Source organism: Gymnoscopelus microlampas (assembly GCF_963454915.1).
Source record: "Gymnoscopelus microlampas genome assembly, chromosome: 12".
In the NCBI taxonomy this organism is placed as follows: Eukaryota; Metazoa; Chordata; class Actinopteri; order Myctophiformes; family Myctophidae; genus Gymnoscopelus; species Gymnoscopelus microlampas.
The window spans coordinates 25,439,808-25,458,303 of NC_139949.1; the positions used below are offsets into that span (position 1 = coordinate 25,439,808).

Here is an 18,496-nt window from a genome sequence, read left to right on the forward strand (position 1 = left end):
TTAAAGTGAATCACTTCCATCACTGTGATGACCACTGTGACCACACCGCCCACTTCACACTGGGTGTGATTTTTGGGGCGGTGTAGCCGCCCCCTATAAGTGAGTTTTGGACACCGACCAAAAGATTTGTATACCCCCTAACCCTGCCATTGTTAATGCAAATCGATACTTTTGCAAAGTCAGCCAATCACATTACAGCTAGTGTCATCACCACTAACTGTAATGTGATTGGCTGACTTTGCAAATTCAGGACTGTGATTGGCTAGCGAAACACATGACACATGTGCAGCCCTATGAATAGCAGTATGGACTTTAAAAAAAGTCATTTATCCTTTTTTTTAAAGTGAGTCATGTTGTGATGACCACACACCACCCACTTCACACTGGGTGTGATTTTTATATTGTTGTTAGAGGTCTACAATATGGGAATTAAATACAATTCCAGCTTTTTTTTAAATGATGTGCCTTTATGACAGCATTGAATAAGACTAGGCCGGTGCCCGGTCTACTCGGGGCCGATGCAAGTCGGGAACGATTCAAGTTTGGAATATATGATATGCCCCATCTGTTTATGCAATACCTGTCTGTGCGGGACAGACACACAAGCACAGACACACGCACTAGTTTCCTGACCAGTCCCTCAGAATGTATTATTGCACACTACCACTTAAATTAGTACAGCGGCACAAACGTCAAACAAAACTTGGCCAATCCGTGAAGCCGATGGGTGGGGTTGGCCAATCAGAGAAGCCAATGCCTGTTTAGATCAACAGCCACAAACACACACACATTCAGTACGTCCTCCAAGGACCTCCAGACATTCTTCTATAAATTGTGCAAATCTCAGCATGCTTGTGTGTATCTGTCCTTTCTCAAAGAAACGTACGACCGATCGACTTCAAACTCGGCACGTGTATTGCCAAGGACTCGAGGGAGTGTAGTGTCCGGTGTGACGATCAGATATGCCCATATAGGCATATACAGAGGGAGGTCTGGTTGTCCAGAACCGTTGATCCGACCGATATGCCCATATATTGGCATATTGATGACATCTGCAGACAGACAGATACAGAAATCTCCTTATATGGGCAGAAAAGAGACACAGACAGACGGGTAAAACCGGTATGATGCTAACAATGGGGGACTGAGTTGTTCAGGTTCTGGGTCCCCGGGCAGTTCGGTTTATGGGGTGCCGGACAGCTTGGGTTCTGGGCTGCCGGACAGCTTGGGTTCTGGGGAGCTGGAGGTCTCGGATCCTTGGGTGCCGGGGGGCTTGAGTTCTGAGATGGTGGAAAATTCAAACTCAAATCCCTGCCCCAACACATCAATTACCCAGGACAGGCCTGCCCAGTGGTCATGGACCTCATGTAAGCCAGGCAGTAATGTTCCATTAGAGAAGGCAGGGGCCCGATCACCCTGGGTGATAAAAGAGTCAGTGGACTCAGGATGATCAGGATCTCCACCGTAATGCTCAGGATGAGGTACTAGAGGATCCTGGGAGGGCAGGGCACTGGCCCTGGTGGAGTCCAGGCCAGGGCTCTGCAATTTGGAGCTGGTATTGGAGCTGGCCGTAAGGCCACAGGTTCCTTCCGCCACTTCCCAGAGAAGCCGATCGAGGACAGCTCCTTGGTGGGAAACTACACAGTTTGCAGTGGCAGAGGTTGCTCCAAACTGGTGGCGTTGTGATCATAGACATATAAAGGTATTGTTTGGCTCTGAAGTGTATGTATGGCGGACGCACTTCCGCTTCTGGGGGGCAGCTGGAAATTTCCGTGTGCGTCACAGGAGGGCGCGTTCAGTAGGCCAATCAGACGCAGGTGGGGGCGGGACAACTAGATTCTGACAAGTTCTGGAAAAGACGCGCTGTGGTTGGCCAGTAGTCAACACGCTGTGATTGGCCAGTGCCCGTCCCCCCCGGAATATGGTGGCCACCATACCAAGCATGTCGCTCCAATGAACTGCAGAGGCCAATGAGGTATCTAGGTTTCTATATCTGTGGTTGTGATGAACAAAAATGAAGAAAGTAACAAAAAACCCATGTGTTGAGATCATTCTGTCATGTTTTAAGCAGGACCCATGAGGAAACAGTGGGCAGGAATTGTGTGGTAAAAGTATGCAGGCTGAATACAGGACGGGTACAGAATATAGGCACGGGTACAGACAGGATTCACCAGGAAGACAGGGCCCATCGAATAACAGTAGACAAGGCTGACACACACAGGCTAACAAGACACAGGTGAACTCAATGGATAATCTACAGGTGTAATGACATCATGAGGGGGCATATCATGAGGTGAGAGTGACATCTGCTGGACAGGTAGGCACAGCCTTGACATTAGGTAATAGTAAGGTTAATTTCTCACTTAGGGAAAATGTAAATCATAGGTTTTCAATCTGCACTTGTGACTTAACACATTTTGGGTATTTGGGCAGCCAAGTGCCAAGCAAGGTACTGGCAGCACTTTTTTTTGTGGACAATACCCATAAAGATGTCAGATTTTAGAAAGGTTCTGGTTTCTTTCTGGCTCTAGAAAGATTATGAGGCTCCGGAGCCTGGTTTTATAATTAACCTGGGCTTCGCACCATGTTATCAACTTGCCTGGGGTTGCTGGGGGTCATTGTGCACAAGTTGATCAGCATGTTCATGTCCTGGTACCCAGCATTGGCCAGGTTATTGCATGGGTGAACTAGGCTCTCTCCCTCCCCCTCTCCCTCTCACTCTCCCTCTCTTCCTCTCCCTCTCTCTTCCTCTCCCTCACTTTCCCTCTCTCCCTCTCTCCCCCTCTCTCTCGGTCTGATGTCACACACACCTCTCAGGCCATTCTCCTTCTCCCACATTCTCTCTCCCTCCTCTCTCTGGTCTGACCTGTAACTTGAAGGTGAAATGAATGAATGGAAATGTCCAATTCCTTTTTTTGTATGTTAACAGATAAGCTTTCCTAAAATGTGTGCCACTTTGTTAAATGGAGTTAGTTCATGTTTTTGATTAAGTTGTGCACACAGAGTAGTGGCTGCAAGTTGAGTGCATGTCTTACATTTGCTATGCATGCTATGTAGATCATACACATGTGATGGCAGTTCAAGAGCAGGAATTAATATCTTGTTCTCAAAGAACAATTTCCCTCAGCGTGGCCACAGTGGGGCTCCTGAAGTAAGAACAGGCCAGCCAATTTATCTTCTCTGATAAATCTTATAAATAATAGAATTTTCCAGGGAGTCTGTAGGCTGCAGTAAAGCTTATACAGGTGCTTTGGCTGATGTATAATGAAGAAAGTTGACTTGCTGCACACAATAGCCATTGAATAGAAACCTCGTTATTAGGTCAACTGAGTCATTCCGTTAATTAACTAGGTCGTTCAGTTGAATGGCTGGCAGGCACTACAGATATAGAGTATCACCCCATGTCCTTCTGTAAAAGTAGTAGGCCTCTCTCGGAAAATGCATTGATAAATATTTCTGCATTTTTACTCAATATGTAGGTCAAGTCACATGATTGCATTTAACCCTTGACTGCTTTCTTTCTTTGCCCTAATATTGCTGTACAACCCCTCCTGAATAACTAACTATTTCAGAAAATTATTTTCCCCACCAAAATGGTTGGCACCACCCATTATACCAATATGAACAAAATAACTTAAGTTAAATTTATATTTTGTTGCATGACAGGGTTGCTAAAATAATTTTTTTTCATGAGATTCTTAGCCGGAAAATCAGTTATTTGGGCAAAATTGACACTGTCATGCGACAAAGTATTAGACTTCATCAAGGTGTGCAATATAGCAGAGCTGGACCGATGTCTTTGCAGCCACATTGTATCAATGTTTTATCTGATATTTTAATCAGATAGGCCTATATTTGAAATAACTTAATTTTACTGTGAAATTCTTATCACGCTCACTATTCATCCCAGCCAATCCAGAACTGTCACTTGAATAGTTAAGCATAATGAACTCTACAATTGTGCGTAGCTGAGGGACCTACAGTAGTACAGTAGCAACTGCAAAACCTTTTAGGAACACGTCTACTACTACTTTGTACATACAGTAGCTGCAAAGGAAGTTTCAAATTGTTATATTTTTCTTTTGTAACACAAAAGCCTTGTTTATACAGTTGACCCGTTACATTTCTAGAATCTGATTTGTTCTTATTATATGGCCACTCTTTGTTCAACATTATCTCTTTGGTGTAAGTCCATTTAGGAACTCGGATGTGTTATTTCAATAGTTTTTAGATGTCAACAGCTGGTTATAAGGCAGATATACATGTGTATGTTACCTAATCCTGTAAGTGGAGATGTATGTAGCCTCATTATGGTGATAAATTCTCAAGGTGAAGTAATGCAGGGTTGCTGGAAACCATCTGGCAAGCCAGAATCAGCTGGTGGTTCCCTATATGAGAGCTTGCTTTACTTTTAAGGACTCTGCTAATGGGAAACATTGCCAGCGTGACACTGTTCTCTCACAGGTTTATTAGGTTCAATGAGATTCATATATATTTTAGTTAACTTAAAAGTTAACTAAAACTTTACTAATTGCAAATACAAAAAAAGAAAAAGAAGCGCTGTGGTAGTTAGACTGTACACCAAGTATATTTAATATTTTAATGAAATAGATAAGATGGTGGGAGAAGGTGGTAAGAAAGAGGGATAGTAAAAAAAAGAAGCATGCATGCATGCAATAAAAAAGGTGTAGCATCACATCGCTGTCGGACAGAAACCTTGTAAATCCAATCTTTTTATGCCCCCCGTGTAAATTAATGTCTATTAAAAGTAGCAAAAAATAGCCAAAATAGCCAACGCGTTGGCTATTTTTGTAGGTCTGCTTTTTTGTTTTGTTTTAAAGTGAAAGTGAAAGTGGTTAAGTGTGTTTTGAATATTGAACCAAAGAAAAGTATTAATGGAGCTTGTAATAACTAAATATTAACTACATTGGATCCATTGGAACACAGGTTTTTTTTTTTCTTCATTTCCTGATAAGTAAGGTTTCTGCCCGACAGCAACGATCACCTGTTTCCATGGCATGGCCCCTTAACCATGGCAACGGAATGTTAGTAGGGCTGTCAATGTGGCTGCAGAAAGAAGAGGAACAAATGTGTGTAGTCAAGGCAAGGACAGGCTCAGTGTTCCAAAGCACTGAAAGAGTTACGTCATTGAAGAAGAATGCTTTATCCCCCAGTGGCTTGCTAACCCAAGCTTGTCTTTTTCTTTCAGCTGTTTCCCCATTGATTGTGTAAATGGACGAAGCAAGGGGATAGCTCAGCAGTTGGGCCTCTTTATAAAAATGTCGAGACATTTTTGGTGTGCCCCAAAACATTATTAATATGATACAGATCATGTTTTATCTGACCCTAGTAAAAAGGCTCAACGTTTAACTGGTCTGTTCCCTGCACAGTAAAAGTGTTAAGGTGTCCAACATAAGTTTGTGTGAATACAGCAGTAAAATGCGGGATGTGTTACTGTAACTGATCAAAGGCGATGTTATGTGTTCTCCCTCTCTGGACATAGGAACGACAGAACGTGTTTGCTTGATACAGGGGACAGTTGAGGCACTCAATGGCGTCCACAACTTCATTGCCGAGAAGGTCCGTGAGATGCCTCAGAGTGCCCAGAAAACAGAGCCAGTCAGCATACTACAACCCCAGACCACTGTTAACCCTGACCGCGTCAAACAGGTAAGACATTGTCACTGTGGATGCAAGATACTGACAGTATTGCTACAAGTAGATTAAATAAAAAAAAGGAAAATTGTGCGCTGTATGTTAATGTTTGACCTAAGTCAAGGTGTTGACATAAGGGTTAGGAGAGGGTGTAGTCACTACATCATGAAAACAGCCACCCTTTCAGCGCATGTTGTCTATTAGTTACCAGTCTATCTGGTTCTGTGGGCCATGACCCAAGGCCTGGCAGGGTCAGGAAAATGTGAGGGTATGGGGTTATTTTTACCTCCAGTCTTTCATAGCTAGACAGAGCTGGGTGGCAGCTGCAGCCTAAACCCCTGGGATTAGCAAACCGCTGAGTAGGGTAAGGGCTGGTATAGTAGACTGACTGAGTGAGAGACATCTTTATCTCTTTCTCTCTTTCTTTCTTTCTTTCTTTCTTTCTCTCTCTCTCTCTATCTACCTACCCTTCATATTCTCTGTCTTTTCCCCTCTCCATTTGAATCCTTCTATTTCTCTGCAGGCTAAATTGATAGTGCCAAACAGCACAGCTGGGCTGATCATTGGCAAGGGTGGAGCCACAGTCAAAGCTGTGATGGAGCAGTCAGGGGCTTGGGTGCAGCTCTCCCAGAAGCCGGAAGGTATCAACCTGCAGGAGCGTGTGGTCACCATCAGTGGCGAGCCTGAGCAGAACCGCAAGGCTGTGGAGATCATCGTGCAGAAGATCCAGGAGGACCCCCAGAGCAGTAGCTGCCTCAACATTAGCTATTCCAACATCTCCGGCCCTGTAGCTAACTCCAACCCCACCGGCTCCCCATACGCCAACTCCGCTGAGGTGCTGCCCAATGCGGCCGCCGCAGCTGCCACTGCCTCCAGCCTTCTGGGCCAGGCCGGCTTGACGGGAATGGGCGGCTTCCCTGCCACCATGGCCAGTTTCTCTGGCAATGATCTGCTGGCCATCACCTCAGCCCTCAACACACTGGCCAGCTACGGCTACAACACTAACACCCTGGGCCTAGGTCTCAACCCTGCAGCCGCTTCTGGAGTTCTTGCTGCTGTAGCAGCCAGCGCTAACCCAGCTGCTGCCGCCGCAGCTAACCTCCTAGCCTCCTATGCTAGCGATGCTTCCAGCGGTGGTGGCCACCCCGCCGCAGGTCTTGGTGGATTCTCTCTAGGTTCTTTGGCTGCAGCCACAGGGGCTTCCAATGGTTACCTAAATGCCTCATCCCCACTGATGGCCTCGTCTCTGCTGGCAACAGAAAAGCTGGGTGACGGGGCCAAGGACGTGGTTGAGATTGCCGTGCCCGAGAATCTGGTTGGCGCCATCTTGGGAAAAGGAGGGAAAACGCTGGTAGAATATCAGGAGCTAACGGGAGCCCGCATCCAGATCTCCAAAAAGGGAGAGTTCATCCCTGGTACGCGGAACCGTAAAGTCACCATAACAGGGTCGCCGGCCGCTACGCAAGCAGCGCAGTATCTGATCAGCCAGCGGATCACATACGAGCAGGGCGTGCGTGCTACCAACCCACAAAAGGTGGGCTAAAAGGAAAAAAAAAGAGGAGGAAAGAAAGAAAGGATGAAGACAGAGGTGGATGGGAATCAAGAGGGTCACCGACGAAAAAAAAAAAAAAAAAGAAACGTCCAAAAATCTGTTCAATATTTCAGTATCAAGTGAGAGAGTCACAAAGGAGGAGGTGGGGGAGACAACCAAGATGAGTGTGTGTGATATGTGAATGTGTTTTTAGGACTGACGTCCTGATGTTTTTTAAAAGTTTGTGTCAAGTCCTTTTGATGACGGTGATCAGAGTAAGCTGAACTGGTCCACTGCCAAGCTGCAGATTCAAGGGTGAGGTTTCAAGTTTTCACCCTCCTCCAAAACCTCATAGCTGTTTATTATTTCATTTTTATTTTCTTTCTTTCTTTTATTATTTTGTTAAATTTCAGTTGCAAACCTCAGCTCCCGGTGAGTTGAGTGTCAGTTGAAGTTCCAGTCAGCTAACAGAGCTGTTTCACAAGCCTTGCTCTTTGTATTCAATGCAAAAGGCTTTGTTCACGGGGGGAAAGTTCTCTGATGAGCACCTGAGTTCATCTCAGACTATGGGGGAGCAATCTGAATATAATTTCTTTAATAAAGTCATATCTATTTTGACTTATGTTGAATTCTGGCTCATATCATAATTGAAGTTACAAAATTTGGGTATTTTATATTTTCATCCATTATTTATTGACATGATCTCATTCGAACATAAGTAGATTATTTAAACCTGTGAATTCAGGTTGATCTGAATGTAAAAACAATATTAGCCTATTGCTATTTTTTATTTACAGGGATCAACTATTGTGTTGCAGTGAAAGAAATGTATAATTCAAACCCAGGCTGAACTGCACAGTTACTGTCTGCGAGTAAAGTTCAGGGGTTAAATAATCAATGTGAGAGGATAGAGGAGACACACAGGAATGTACAAATATATTTTACATTAACACACATTGAAAATACTCCCACAAACGCACAGATACTATGAAACATGCTAGCATATTCACTCAAACACAGCCACATAAAAAACAAAAAAACACAAAAAACATTCTGTTGCTTAACCCTTTCTTGGTGCTATGGGATTAGGTTTTTAATCTCCATTAAAATAAATGGCTAGATCAAAATCCTTTTGGCAATTACTCCCGACAGTATGTGATCCAAAAATTCTAGTGTTGACCAAGCATTTTGTAACTAGACTCCAACTAATGAAATGGGATTGATTTCAACATTTTGTGATGGAGATCAATCCAGTCTTAATTTACCATATTCACACAGTGGCAATTTTGCTCTTATATCATACACAATCCCCACCCTCTGAGTATGATGTAAGAGTGAAATGGCTGCTCGAATATGGTCAATACTTAATCGTGTCATGATATGTCAATTCCCTTCTAGTTCCTGATGTTCCTGGCGCTAGAAATCAGACATATTCTAGAATTGGTTTTCTATAATTGACCTAAGAGAGTTATATGTAAAGCCCCATGAGATAACAAACAGCTTGAGATAGTTCAGACTACTTTTCAGCTCAAGCGACATCTAACAGCTACAGTTCCCAAAGGAACAAAGTACTTCAAAAATGTTTTGATAAAAGAAGAACGCTGTACGAACCAATATCTGTGAACAAAGAAACTATTGCCTTTACATTAAGGACATACAATGGTTGGGAGACTAATACGCTAATGAGAGGGAAATAGAGTGACACTTGGAAGAAGGTATCGGACACAGATGTCTGTGAACCATGCTTTCTAATTTGCATTAAAACAAAGGGATTCTGCTGTTGGTACAGACAGCCCGTTATATCTCCCCTGAAACAAACATTAACACTCACCTATATTGGATGTAACACAATAAAAACATCGCAAAACTGTTTTTGGCGTTGTATCTATGGACAGTTTTTCAAACGCAGGGTTGCTAATTTGCGCAGAACACATTTTCAAAAACACATTTTCAAAGATGACCCTGGCTTGCTTCTATGCTGCTATCCATGGTTTTCACCCTGAGTACACTGGGTCTCAGAAGACTGCACTGTGAGATATGACGAATACCCAACGTAAAGTGTGGCTGTCCCTGGTGAGATGTGTGTATTTCTATACACACATCTATTTGACCTATACAAGATATAGGCACATACCCACAACATCTTCCAGTATTAACAAGAACAAATATCTCCACAAGAGCATTTATATTCCAATGTCTTGAGATGTATTTGTTTACTAATATTGCACTGCAGAAAGCTGCTATACCTACTTATATAAATGGACGTTTCCGATCAGTTATAATCATATAAACCCCAGATACTCACATTTTCCTGCACTGCATTATCCAATCTTATTCTGGTCCTCTCCCCACTCCAAAGTCATCTCTCAATTGTCCCCATCAACCCAAGCTCTATGATCGGCTTTCAAAACAAATGGCTGTGAGGGTTGGTGCTGAAAATGTTCAAGAAATCTGAAATCAGAACCATACTTTTTATGAGAAGTTAAAGGAGTAGCTATTGCTGTATTCATGTTTCACAAGGAAAACTATTTTCAAGTGTTGGAATTAATTATTTGTGTCTGAACATTGTGCATTGCAACAGTTACCCTTACTTCCTAATTGAAAATGTTCCTTTCGCAATATATCTGAAAGGGTTTCAGAATGGCCCATAAATGAAATCTGGCCACTAGTGAAAAGATAACGTTTCACTGCCCAACATTTTAGCATATGTTAAGATACAAGCACAAAACAACATGAAGTTTATCGATGCAACCAGACTGCTTGACTGCAGAGAATCCTTCTTCAAAGCTGTCTGATCAATATGCTGTGCCAAATACTGTTTCTCTCTGCCCTCCATTAATGTTTCTCCTCTCAGCATTTGATTCCCCTGCATGTACTGTTTTTCACAATTCTTACGATTCGTTTTATGTCCCAATCTCTGTCTGTGTTTCTTCCTACACTCAGCTCTCCCCCTCTTTCTCCTTCCTCCTGTCTTGTCTTCTCATGGTTGCCAATGTGTGGGGTGCAGGCTGTGCTGATATGAGTTATGCACCATAGGTCATAAGGGTACAAAAATATTTACCCAGGCCATAGAGTTCAAAAGGCCAAAATGCGCGGAAAACACCTGCCCCCAAAACTGTGACACCCACAAGACCAACCAGCAACAACATTAGCTCACAGTATCAAATTCCCTCTATAAGAAGAACAAGTAGGATTTAGAAAGGTTTATACCATGAACTATGGCCTTTTAGGGAAGGGAAAGAGTCCTTTCTTTCCTGACAGAAGATTAAACATGAAGGCAAACAATAGTTGAATGACTATTGGTCTGTTGGCTGAACAAACTTAGCTTGTACTTCAGCCTCTAAACAAAACATAGCAAAGATAGAATGCATAAGAGAGTGAGAGAAAGGTAGGAACTTGTTTGTGACCTCAAGCCGAACTAATGACATCCTTTATGCATATCCTCTTATCTGAAAATGACAAGAATTCATTTCTGTGGAATACAATATGTCATGTCATATGATCTATATGTACTTTATTGTAGCTATTCTAGTTTGTAGTCCAAATGCAGTCCAGCGTTGTCGATACAATGTGAACTATGTTATATTTGTGTGGATGATGAGAGTGCCAACTAAGCCTGATTAAGATTAGCTTCGCAATTTGTTTGTGCATTATGATGACTCATCATCAACAGGTGGTGTCCATATTTCTGTCATTGATGATTTAGTTTGACAGTAAGAAAATGTAAAGAATATTGGAAGCAATATAGTAGCATGTTGTCCTGTTTTGTGTTTTATGTCTGTTGTATGAACCTTTGAAATTACTAAGATTTTGAATGAATAGGTTTACATGTACTTTTTGTAAGTTATGAAAATGCTGCTATTTGATAAGTAAAGTAAACTATACAAAATATTTTAGTTGAAAAGATGTCTGGTCTGTTGATTAGAAACATGCTCTAAAAGGTTGGAGCATAAAACGAGGTGTATAGAATACTATACAGTATCGATAAGATAGTAAAAGTAATAATAGACTCCATAGCCAAACTAGACCTCTGCAGCTTCTGAAATTGTAGATGTGCGATCAAATGTTAGATATCAATAACTTGTTTAGAAGTGCTGATCAAGTGCCAATCAAACACTGTCTTTTAAGTTAAGAAAAGATAATCAAATACATTACTTAAGAAAACAAAGGACAAATACCTTTTTGTGCATTGTTTTACCCCATAGGTACATAGATTAAGAGTTAAAGATTGTGATTTTTATGGATTCATGTTTTACACTCCATGCATCCCTTGTGTGTTTGTTTGACCTGTGGCTTAAGTACTGCTGTTTTTTCACAAAATGTCTCTATAGGCCAGCATGGACTAAGCATAACATGTTATAAGCATTCATAACATAGCCATTAACAATCAAAAAATGTGTTTGTGGAGTTAGGTGTTATCTTTTTGCACGTCTTCTATTGCATGGTATCAAAGTGAATTATGGAGGAAAAAAATTAACAAAAATTTGCGAGATGTCTCGCAACATTCAAAGACATAACGCTGCATGCAGTCAATTGTAAAGCACTTAAGTTTACTCACCTCATATAAAAAAAAGTTGTTTCTTGTACGTTGGGAGGGAGCCCATTATTGTCATGTTGGCCCTAAAAAAAACACCTCAATTTCCATCAATCAAGTCGTTTTAGTTTTTTAGTTTTTATCAGAAAGAAATACTTTAATTTGTAGGTAAAGTGAGGAGCACTACAAATGTGAAACAAGCAAACGTGAAAATGTTATTCAGTGCATTGGCTCCATGTGTTTTGCTTTATAAGCTATCAGACACGCATTTAGTCATGTCAGGTTGAACCTTGCATAACCTGTGGCATCATATTTTTTAGAATATTATTTATACCACAGCTTGAAAGCCCAGATCTAATCTATGAATGTACCCATATACTCTTTTTTCTGTTGAATGTTATTGGTCTTTTAATGTAAATTCAGGGCAGGAATGTCAACTACATGTAGAGTAAATATCTATGTCAATAACAAATTTCAGCTATAGTCAGGTAGGCCAAACAGGGCCACGGTCATAATCCAGATGTGTTTTAAACCAACTTCCGATTCGCTGTCAACATTATCCTGTTTGTTTGGTGTTGCATAAATGCACTTTACTGATCAATGGGTCCTATCTTTTTACAAATAACATCTCCTATTATCTGGTGTGAAATGAAGCGAACCATGTTGAATTTCTACAGTTTCTGCCATTCTTTGCTGTTGCTCTGATGTTTTCGTATTGTTTTTTTATTATTTATTCCCTGATTATTTGGGTCTCATGAATGATGGAAAGGGTTGGAATATCCTCATAATAACAGATAAAACATAGCACCTGCTTCCTCACTCGAAGGCCCCTCCCTCACATTCCTATCAGCAGAGGATTGTGTCAATCATTGCACAAATTGTTTGTAAATATGCACAGGTCCAAGGTCAAGGTATCTTTATTGTTAAATATTTTAGGGTAAAAGAGAAAAATTAAGAGAGGGTCTGACTGTGCCATTTTACCCTTTTTTATATTCTTGTGCTTTCAATAATAAAATACAATTGGTACATAAGCAACGAATAACACAATAGATTCACTGCATAATGCTGGGAGTCATAGGACGCTATCTATAGGTCTTACTAATATAGTTGTCTGATCTGAGACAAAAATGGCACCAGCAAAATTATGTTTACCTCTGCCATGTCAAGGTATTATAAAATTTTAGTACAGTAAATGTTAAAAGCATTGCTATGAGGCAATATTTGTGTTTCATTATTTAGTGTTACAAACCCCTGTCACTGTTGTCGCTGCTCAACAACAAATTCATGTTTGAATGTCAAACAAAAATGATATCATTCCAGAAGTCTTTTCTTTTTTTCCGCTCCAAATGTTTTCTGGACATTCATCAACCCCCTTGGAGCCCTTTCACAAGAAGGCTAGGACTGACTTTAAACACTACAAACTGCTTGCGCCTTTCATAAAACCTCTTCTACCCAAGTCTCTTTTTCAGCCTATACACTATCATGATTTCTATTCCATTATGTTATGCGCCTGCTACTGAATTCACCCTTTAAATGGATTGAGATAATCTGAGCCCTTTTGTCTGGGAAATACAGGATTTTTGCCAACCAGACAGGCCATTTTTGTCTTTGACCCTCTGAACCTCCCTGAACATAGTAGACCGTTTCCATCCTCAAGAACTCATTCAAGTGTTGAATATTTTACACCACCTTACTGTCAGATTTCATGAGACTGTTCTTATGTTATTGTTTTTCAGACAGTTCTGCAGGGTTGACAGCTTGAAAAAGTGTAAACGGAAAAATAGCATGACAATACCTTGCAAATTTGGTTTTGCTTCATTGTAAATATTTTTTGGGGATTAGATTTTTCTTTTGTTAGTGTCTGTTTTTCCATCAAAAACTGACTGACAGCATAAAATCTCATATTCAAATATGAGCGAAGTGATGTTTTTGGATTAGAAACATTTCTCTTTGATATCAGTAATCACTGTTCTGTCTGTTTGTGACAAGGAGAATTTGTGAAAGTCCAATGTTAACTAACCCAAGGGCTTTCTAGGACAGCATTTTTATGTATTTTAAAATGATATCCTCTGAATATAAATAATGAGAGAACAGTGTCTAGTGCCATTTCAGTAAATAGTGCTAATGATAAAGCTTTTTATGGCAAATATTTGTCAGCAAGCGTGCCAAATAGTTCCATACTGAGCCAAAGGCAGCCAGCCTTCATTCTAAGTGTTGGATCACTGAAATGGTTCCACCCACCACACCACCCAAAAGATCACCCTAATTGTATGACATTTAAGCTCATGTAACTTTATTGTTATGCTGCCAGTCTGTTTTCTGCTTTTGTCAGAGAAACATCTCAGAAGCAGTTTCTCTTCTAAATGATACACTGTTGATGAAAAACAAAAACAAAAAACAACAGCAACTATGGCGAGGGACTGAGAGAATTTTAAGTGTCATTTGTGTTTCTATTAGTTTTTTCGAGCATCATTCATTAATAGATTTAAGGGTAATGACTATTTAATGTAACTGTAGTACTGTGTTTGTAAAATAAATTCAGTGAGTTGTGTTTTATGACTCGTGGACAACCAGTGAAGTCAGCATTTCAGTGTTAATAATGGAATTGTTTTTTAAAGATTATTTTTGCGACGGCAACAAAAAGTCATTATAAATGTTCATTTTAACATCACTTGTCTTGCGTTCCTTTTATTCTTCACCTCTTCCCTCTACTATGTCTCATTTGAGCAAAAGGTCATATGTTCATATACTGTTATCACAACCAACACACTAGGAGTCGATCAATTTCCTATAGAGTGCTGAATCGTAGCACACACTGAATGGTCTGTGAACGATAAAAAGCACTCTTCCATCAAAATAATTCATTTTACCATGCATGCTCTGCACGAGCTCTGTGCACGGTTCCTTTCATTTCTGACCCTTCAATTAGTACTATATTTAGTGAGTGGATACAATGCACCAGTGTTTTAAGTCATGTTATAGACTGCCATGATTTTAAGTTGACTGATCCATGTGCATTAAGCACAAAATCATTCCTCCTACACCTTTCACCTTTTCAATTTTCAGAAGGTAAAAAAATGAATACATCTCCAAATAAGGGTTCTCAGCTGCACAAGTGAGGAAGATAAAGGCATATCTAATTCAAAAGATTATAGGCTGAACCAATTTATGAAAGAGACACGTCAAATAGGCTCACTGTGTCTAAAGTTAGCAAGTAGCTTGCATGAGCTTATTTACAAATATTGATAAGCAAGGCCTATAACTATGTGCAAGTCAGTGGCATTAGCCTATTTTTAACTGGGGGAAACATGTTGACAAGTTTTAACTCCTGGCTTTAATTTCCATCATGGTATATTTCCCTGTCACATCAGTGGGAAATTAAATCATGCAATACTACTATATTAAAAACAAGAACAAATTATGAAGTGAACAATGTTGAATTTCAACAGCTTCTGCCATTCTTTGCAGTTAGTTGTAGTTCGTTTTTTAATATATGCCCTGATTATTTGGGTCTCATGAATGATGGAAACGGTTGGAGTATCACTCATAATAAGAGATAACATATTGTGGCACCTGATTCCTCACTCGAAGGCTCGTCCTTCACATTCTTATCAGTAGAGCTTTGTGTCAATCGCTGCACAAATTGTTTGTAAACTTGCACTTGTCCAGAGGTCTGACTGTGCCATTTTGCCCATTTATATTCTCATGCATACAAATACAATATGTACTTAGGCCACAGATAACACAGTCACTGGACAATGTTGGGAGTCAATATAGAACGCTATCAATAGGTCTTATAATATACTCGTTTTCTGAACTAAGATAAATGTATTTACAAATTGATGATAAGCAACAACAAGGCATGTAACTGTATGTGCAAGTCAGTGGCATCATCCTTAATTGGGGGTTACATGTTGCCAATTTCAGGTTTTAACTCATGGCTTTAATTTCCTTGTATTTTGTTGTCCCACCAGTGGGAAAATATATGTATTCATGCAATACCACTATATTAAGAACAGGACATTAAAACATGATCCTATTTTTCACTTGAACAATATGAAAATGTACAAATTGAGTTGCGAAAGTAAGTGTATAAACATGTGATGAACAATATTGAAATCATTTTAAGATTGTAATATGTGCCTTAATAGAATAGAATCCTCAGAATCAGAATTAGAATCAATCAGTTGTATTTGTCACATCACAGGTTGGAAGACATGCAGGTGTAAAGAAGTGGGTTAAATTATTATGCGCACTCTGTCGTTGTGTAGTATTCCGTGAGAAGAGATAGCATAGAGGTAGAGTGAGAGCAGAAGGGAAATAGATAGAAACAGGTTAATTAAAATACAGATGTACGTGATAGCAGGTAACATGATGTTTAGAATGTTTAGCATCATATGCAGGTATGTACCGTACATGTTATTTTAGAACCATTAAAATGCAGGTGTGTACAAGTTATTTTAGAAACATCAGCATCATATGCAATATACATTTTGAGTGTATGGTATGTACATTAGTATCTTAGTTAACATCAACAATGATAGAGTCAGTGATCTCAATGTTGAATTATTTGAGTTGATCCAATTCTCATTTCTACCTTACTGGTGTATGAAAGCCTGTAGCAGTTTAAGGCCCATTTGATTCCTACTGTGGGAGAAGGTAGCAATGGGCTTGAATGATAAAACTGCGTTGTCAAGGTAACAGGATGTTCTGGAGACTGCAAATATGTCATATTGGGGATGCTCCTACAAAGACTCGACCTGTAGCCTTGGTAACACTGAATGTATATGCATACATACTGTATGCTTGTAGATCTGCTATTTTCAAAAAGATTTGAAAAATCCATGGGAATTTCTGAAACATTTTACACAAATCTTCTTTTATATGGGTCTCTGGCACAAAGTCTTTTCAAATGGTGGTCCGTGGCCAAATACGTATCAATTTAACAAGAAAATGTTTGAGAACCACTGCTCTATAGCAAATGATGGAGGAGAGAAAAGGTGGAACTTAGTAGAGAATCAGGCACAGAGGCACCACATAACATGGCTCCTGATGTAACCATGGATACCTCTATTTCATGGTTGAGGTAATTTTAGCTGGAGTGGAATTTGAAGGGAAGATATCTGTTTCTACGGATCCTGTCATACAGTGTGGCTTCTTAAATATATGCATACATCCCAAGGTGAGTCCTAAAATGAGTTAGCAATTTTCATTATGTAGTACACTCCTGTGCACACACGTGTGTGTGTGTGTGTGTGTGTGTGTGTGTGTGTGTGTGTGTGTGTGTGTGTGTGTGTGTGTGTGTGTGTGTACACACGTATACATAGTGAGTATGTATATATATATATATATATATATATATATATATATATATATATATATATATATATATATATATATATATATATATATATATATATATATATATATATATATATATATTTATATTTATAGGCTTACATATTTAGGTTTTTCAGTTTTTGATGGCCTCCAAATTTGCTATCCATATTATGGACTGCATATAAATAAATGCGTATATCAATTGGGGATTCGTTGTTACCCAAGGTTGGATATTGAGGGGGCAATGATGAGGTCCAGGTGTTTTTTTTGTTTTGTTCATAACATAGGCCTATACCCATTGTCTTATTTAGTGACAATGACAATCAATAAATACAATTGGATCAACACTTTAATTGTATTATAGATTAACATTACTCTCAATGAGGAACTGGCCTGGTGAACCAAATGGTAGTCCCACTGGGATTCCCAGGGAGAAACTGAACACTGCAGGTGTTGCTGGCTGCAAGCCTCGTCATTCTGTCAACCATCGATGGTCGCTATTTTCCACTCTGTTTTGGTTCCTTTGTGTCCAGGTAAAATCTTGTGTCTATAATATAGTATGTATAGCAATACAATATGATTCATTCTAGTATGTCATTGTTCTTAACAAATCTGTAAATCATGTGAATCAGAAAGGAAAGGAAAAATGTATGATGCTGCTAAATGTATGCATGGTGGAAGGGTTCAGTCTGTCCAAAACAAAAGGCTGAGGAACAAGGATAAACCACTAAATAATTGTACTTTCCCATCAGGAATGTGATCATATTCACTTGTCCATTTTGGCCGCCTTAGTATTCTGCAACTTTAGGCACATTTTGACATTTTTTTATGTTCTTAAATATTTTTCAATTTCATCATATAATCCATTTACTAATTAAACTATAACTGATAATTTTTTGTACAGTTTTCAAATGTAATTCATAATGTACCCTTGCCGGTTTGCATAAAACAATTATGACCAAAAGAAAATGTTTTTCTTGAATTGTGACTAAATGAATTTGAGTTCATTAGTGTTAATTGAATTTGTTTTTAATTTGTGTGGTGAAAAAGATGATTTGGCTGTGGAAATGACAGCAGGTTTTTAATGGAACTGGGATGGAAATTAGTTTTTTGGCTAAAAATTAGTTGTTGTTCAACATGCTAACACATCTGTTATTCCTAGCATATCAGTACTAATTATATGAAATAAATCTAAAATAATTATCTTTATATAATTATCTTCACTTTGCAGGAAATATTCATAATTAGACACATTTGCAATGTGCTGGACTGCCACTCTTTGTAACTGTGATGTTTTTTAGTTTTTTTTTCTAAATAAAAGCATTTGAAAAAAAAAGAAATGTATTAAACTATGTGAGGTAAATCACACATCCTGCCTGTTAGATTTATGTAGGCTACATTGTGTAAAAAAAACAATGTAAATTGGGAAGCCAATT

The 18,496-nt window shown here is 39.5% G+C and overlaps 1 protein-coding gene across 1 annotated transcript in view; it reads left to right on the forward strand.

Moving 5' to 3' along the window:
• LOC311056558 (RNA-binding protein Nova-1-like) overlaps positions 1-14,385 on the forward strand; it is a 29,825-nt gene extending 15,440 nt beyond the window's left edge. Inside the window, exons 3-4 of the mRNA XM_084073269.1 lie at positions 5,504-5,670; positions 6,179-14,385. Of these exons, the coding sequence (XP_083929395.1) occupies positions 5,504-5,670; positions 6,179-7,198 (1,187 nt within the window). The 3' untranslated portion in view covers positions 7,199-14,385. The remainder of the gene's footprint in view (positions 1-5,503; positions 5,671-6,178) is intronic.
• The last annotated feature ends 4,111 nt before the right edge of the window (positions 14,386-18,496 follow it).